This window comes from Fopius arisanus, unplaced genomic scaffold (assembly GCF_000806365.1).
Source record: "Fopius arisanus strain USDA-PBARC FA_bdor unplaced genomic scaffold, ASM80636v1 scaffold00030, whole genome shotgun sequence".
Classification (NCBI taxonomy): domain Eukaryota; kingdom Metazoa; phylum Arthropoda; class Insecta; order Hymenoptera; family Braconidae; genus Fopius; species Fopius arisanus.
In genome coordinates this window covers 467,175-472,771 of record NW_011887769.1, presented here as the reverse complement: position 1 = coordinate 472,771, position 5,597 = coordinate 467,175, and the positions used below count along the sequence as shown (strand labels likewise).

Genomic DNA, 5,597 nt, shown 5'->3' with positions numbered 1-5,597 from the left:
ACAATGAAAGAATGTGAGGAAAAATTGAATAAACAATAAAAGAAATTTATCTTTTAATGGAATTCCGCCAAAAGTGATGTAAGATTTTTTTCGCAATATACATTTTTTCATTAATAATACTAATGGTATGCTCTCACCACTTATTAAAGTCGTGAATTTATTGATGAATTGATTTTAACTAAAAAAATTGTTGTCGACATTCATCATTAAGAGAGAAGTAAGAAAAACAACTTTCAACGCAATTTAGTTCACAAATTCATCAATTGAATTTGTTAACAAATATTAATGTTAAATTACCAAAATAAAACTGTTTGACAGCCCCGAATACTGCGTTCTGATTGGCTGAAACGCTAGGTTGGAAAACAATGACCAAAATTCCCGGAAAAGTCAAATAGATTGGATTTCTTTTCGCACTATTCCCGACGATTACTTCATCCCTCGAGTTTTCACGGATCTGAACTACTTCTCGGTAGAAAAAAAAACTGCTTACTCTCCCGATAAAATATGATATCTGGGAATGGGATATGGGATGAGTAGATAAGTGACACATATATTAATGAGAAAAGTGTCGGTAGAGCACGCGTTGTTCGCACCACGTGCAATAACACCTCGAAAAAAAATGTAAAGAATTGTCGTCCGGCAAATCACGTCGCTCCACAAATCATCCAATTAATCTCGAAATTCCATTCGCCCCTCTTTTGCATTTGTCCGACTCTCGTACGATCCTCACAATTGTAATAATTATTCGCCTTGACTTCGTGGAAATTGGAGAGTTAATGCTGGGAGATTCGATCGTCAGTGGTAATGTCCCTGGCCTCGTCCAATTGGACGTCTGCCCAGAGACCATTTCTCTCAAATTCAATCCAGTTGTCGCATTCATTCGATATAAATAATGGACAATGCGTAAACAATATCGCTTAATAAAATTAACAATCAGTACCAGCACTTCCTCCGTGGAAAACTTTATATTTTCTCAAAATATACTGTTAAAAATTTCTTGAAATTTCAGTCGCAAAGTCATATGAGTTTTCAATTATATGAGTTTGAATTGAAATTCAATTAAAAACGTTCACTGAATTTCTTATTCATCTTGAAAATTGTAAAAAATCCACTTTCTCATGCTAAATGATTATTGAACTTTCATGCTCATCATGGAGATTAATCACCAGATACAAGTGGATTTTTAATAGATCGAAAATTCAATGCTTATTTTACTTGAATTTAAAAAAATGGAATATTAAGAAAATATTGAAGAATTCTACAAAAATTGTATGTCACTATGTTCCTGCTAAGAATTGCAAGTCATTCAAGTGTAATTTTTCAATAGTGGAAAGAGAAATGTTTATTGATCCAACGTAAGCAGATAAGAAAAATATATAAAATATATCCTTTATATACATTTTCTATATATTTTACCACTGCCGTCTATCACATAAAAAAATCATTGCTTCCGAGTTTTTAGTTATTAAAAATAATTAGTTATTAAAAAGATTTAAAAAATGCTTATAAACAACGACTCTTAAACAAATGAAAATTCCGTTTTCCAATGTTTTACTGATTTGGATAATTCATCAATACAAAAAACATGTTGAAAAAACGAAACGCGAATATTTTTAACTCGATAATAATTTAGAATTGAATTTGTTTGTTTTTTTTTTGTAAGAAACAAATGGAATTTCTCGTGTCAACGACCTGAACATTGTTTCGCGATGCAGCAGAGGCGACACACGAATCTCATCTCGTATAAATATTTATTTCGTCCCGCAAATCATTTCGCAAAATGCCCCATCTCGAGAGATATTCCCTCTCTGTCCCACGTATCGTACAGAATCATCTAATTGACACTCGAGACCTGAGACCTTTCATAACAACTCGTCTGGCAAATTTGTTTCTTTATCCCCGTTTGTTTCTTATTTTCCGAACGGCGTTACCCGGACTTGTCCTCAGTCCTGAAGATTTTTTTTTCTCGGAACACTCGGCGGAACATGTGATCATTGCACTCATGATTTACTGATTCATTTGAGGACCCAGAGAAAAAAATTGCGGGCGAAAAGATAAATTATTAACAAGTTGCTAAATGTTTTGGTAAAATAGTTGCATTGTTACCGCACAAAAAAATCATTCTCTAAAATCTTTAATAAACTAATTATTCAAATTCCCCCAATGTTTTTCTGAGCGTATATTTTTATTTTTTGAAAGAATTCCTCAATTCTACAATTCAACTATAAAAGCTATTCGTTAGTTCTTAACAAATTAAGTCTCTTCTCCCATGAAATAAGCAATTTTTTAACTCAATTTGAATAAACATTGTTTATATTATAAAAAAAAATAGTTAGAATCGATAGTTCGTGGAGTTAATGGATTTTGCCTGGAGGTAAAAAAGGGTTTTATTATTGGATAAATAAACAAATTTATGGATCATGTTAGGAATTTAATACTATTGATAGTGAAGTCTGTGGGAACAGAACTTTCGAAAGCAACAAGTTTCCTTAAAACCCCATAAACAATCTCCCCGAGTGTGACTCAAAATTAAATTCCCTCAATAAAAGTAATTAGAAATTCACTAATTTCCCGTTAATTCCCTTATTACCCCATCAAATCAGAAAAAAGCATTTAACCAGTGGCTGTAATAAGCCGGTAACGCAATAATTAAAGTACCAAGCAGACCTGAACGAGACTAATATCGCCCTGGGAATGTCCAGTGCATTATCGGGTTTTAGTGTCTCGGCTGCACTGGACTTTCACCTTCAGAACTTTGCGTATCATATCCTATCAGTTTATTTTACGAATAACCTAACGCAATAGAGGTAATACCATCAATGAACCTCTTAACGCCGCGCACTTTACGCATTTTGACTTGCAGACTATTAATAGAATATTCAATTGGCGAGTCCAATAATAATTCTTGACCCCTAACCGCGAATGCTATTCATTACGGATTATTTACTTTGTTTGCGGTTGTCTTACCCCGAGGGACTAGTCATACATCATGCACTTACTCGGATCTTACCAAGTTTAAACTATTTTTATTATTCGCACGAGAGAGAGATGTGCTTCTCATTTTCTCCAACTTTTCTTTCGCTATTTAATCACATCCAAGTGCTTTTGTTTTTTCGTCTCGTGCACTGTTGGGAAATTACAATTGAAATTTCAGGTAAAAATATTTGAAATTTTTAATGGAAAAGTGACGCGAAATTACTGTAGAATTTTTCAGTGATCCATCGGTTGATTTTTTGAATATTCTGTTAATTCTCTATTTTTAAGTTGAGATGAGACCGTAAAAATTTCGAGAATTCAATCAGTGATTTTCCTGTTTTTTCAATATTTTGAAAATTCAATTATATTTGTGGGGAATTTATACGTGAGTATAATAATTCGAGGTTTCACTGAAAGACAATCATAATTTAACATGAAAAGCTCAAATTTCTTCAATTTTCAGGAGCAGCACGAAATTTAGTGATCGTTTCTAATTGAAATTCAATTTAATCCCATGTAATCGAAAAATTCGATGAGCTTGCGCGTAATTTGAATTCTTTACAATTTAGTCATTGAGAGATAGTGGAGTATCACGTTTTTTTTGGCAATATATTTATACACAATTTATTATTTTACTCTACAAATTATTCTCCATGGGGTCTAAATGATATTGATAATTAATTTATAATCAGTAAATGATGAAAATAATAATGACTCGGTCATGAGAGTAAATAAAATTCCAATGGCTGAAAAATAATTTTAAAAAAACTCAAACCGTTCGGTTTGTTCAAAAATTAATTTTCGCTAATTAAGATTGAACAATTTTTATTATTTCTACACAAGACAAGAACGTTTCGGACAATCTCAGATTTTCCGTAATTTAAAAAAAAAAACCATGTAATTTGAAAATTTTTTTCACTAAATAGAACTCTTCATAATAAAATGATTGATTAATTTCGTTTAAGCAGTTTTAATAATTATTTTTTAAGAAGCCATTATCAAAAAACTGAACGGTTTTAAAATATTTTCCCCATAATTAAATTCCCAAGTCTCAAATTACAAAAAAAAGTTTTTAAATCGTTTTTTGGGAAAATAAAAAATAATCCCCAATAACCACTCAAGATGGCATTAGGATTACCTCCCAAAAGCAAATTGCCAGTACAACCGACTGAAGTGTTGACCACTCGACAAACAAGAAGCTGCTTGTTCCCACCTGCATTACAAGCCATCAAAATTCGCAATTGTGATATCAAACTCACACAGCTCGTTATCAGCCTGACGTTTCAAAACTAGTCGGCAGAGAAGAAAAATACATTCCCGCGCAGATCTAGTCATTGAAATCCGCACCTAAATATGCTAATAGGCTTCTGTCATTAAGACTTGACAAGGTAACCCCCGGCAATTAAAAAAAAAACTATTTTATTCCTCGTACCCGCGTAAAAAGAAAAAAAAAGCAGTGCATGATATTTCGCATGAAAGCCGAGAGGCACACATACGTGTCTTACAACACGTGATCCTAATCCACTGACACCGGCAGAAATACGAAACCGCTCGACACGCATTTTTCAATCAGCCGTCCATCAGGGAAAAGAGCAAAAGCCCCGGAAAAAAAGCCGTTTGATTATGCTACTAAAAATCAGTCTTGTTGTCAACCTCTCGTCACATCGACCTCAATCTTCTGACAATCATTCATTAAATAATAACAGATAACTCACCATCATTGATCTCCGGAGATTCACCACCGGAATCATTCTCCTGCACATCAACAACCCTTAAATTGTCCTTGAAATCTCGATGCAGACGGGATGTATTTATCACCCGATTCTCATCATTTTTCACAGATCCTGTGGTCTTAACACCGGTCCACAGTATCACGAGAAACACAACCAACAGAACGATCGCGAGACCGGCTGCGGTCGATGATACGCGACTCGATAGTCTCGACATTTCAAAAACTTTTCCCTCCTTTTTTTTTCAACTTTAAAATCACCACCTTGACATTGTTACCCGCGACAAATATCTGACCACCTGTTCGCGTCACGATTTCATCATTGTCATTATCATAGAGTACCAAGATCGACTGATCAAAACGCAGATTCACCGCTCGTCATCATCATCTCTATGAGAATAATAATCAACTCTTCAATAATTTTCTGGTGTTTTTCTACGAGTCGAGCATGGGAGCCAGTTCGATAATCTATCGTCCCCCCGACATAACACTGCACACCATTAAAAATAATCACTGAATCCACTGATTTATTATTTATTCTCCGTTCGATTAAAATGAAAAATTCGAAAAAAAAGTGCTGATGGATAAAATCATTGCCTCGATTGAATCATCATTTTGGAAAATAACTCAATCGATGAGAGAGAAGTGGAAGAATTTTGGTAGGTGGTGACAGTGATGAATGATTGGAGAATGGATATATGTCTGTAAATTGTTTTTTTAAGTAACAAAATAAAAAACAATGACAGTATGGAATACTGGAGTGTGACAGTGAGACTGAGGACGAGAGGGGAGTCACAACCGTCTGGCTCCGCTCGCATGCACCGACTGAACTAAGTTCAGCGAATCCTCCTGCTCCGATCTCGTACAACCCATTTAACCCCCCTCCCCTTCC

The 5,597-nt window shown here is 34.3% G+C and overlaps 1 protein-coding gene across 1 annotated transcript in view; it reads right to left on the bottom strand.

The window, feature by feature from the left end:
- The window catches only part of LOC105265479 (A disintegrin and metalloproteinase with thrombospondin motifs 9), a gene marked incomplete in the record, with an annotated part of 78,281 nt that extends 72,765 nt beyond the window's left edge, over window positions 1-5,516 (bottom strand). The window contains 1 exon segment of the mRNA XM_011302971.1: window positions 4,692-5,516. Within this exon segment, the coding sequence (XP_011301273.1) occupies window positions 4,692-4,923 (232 nt within the window).
- Window positions 5,517-5,597: the final 81 nt, after the last annotated feature.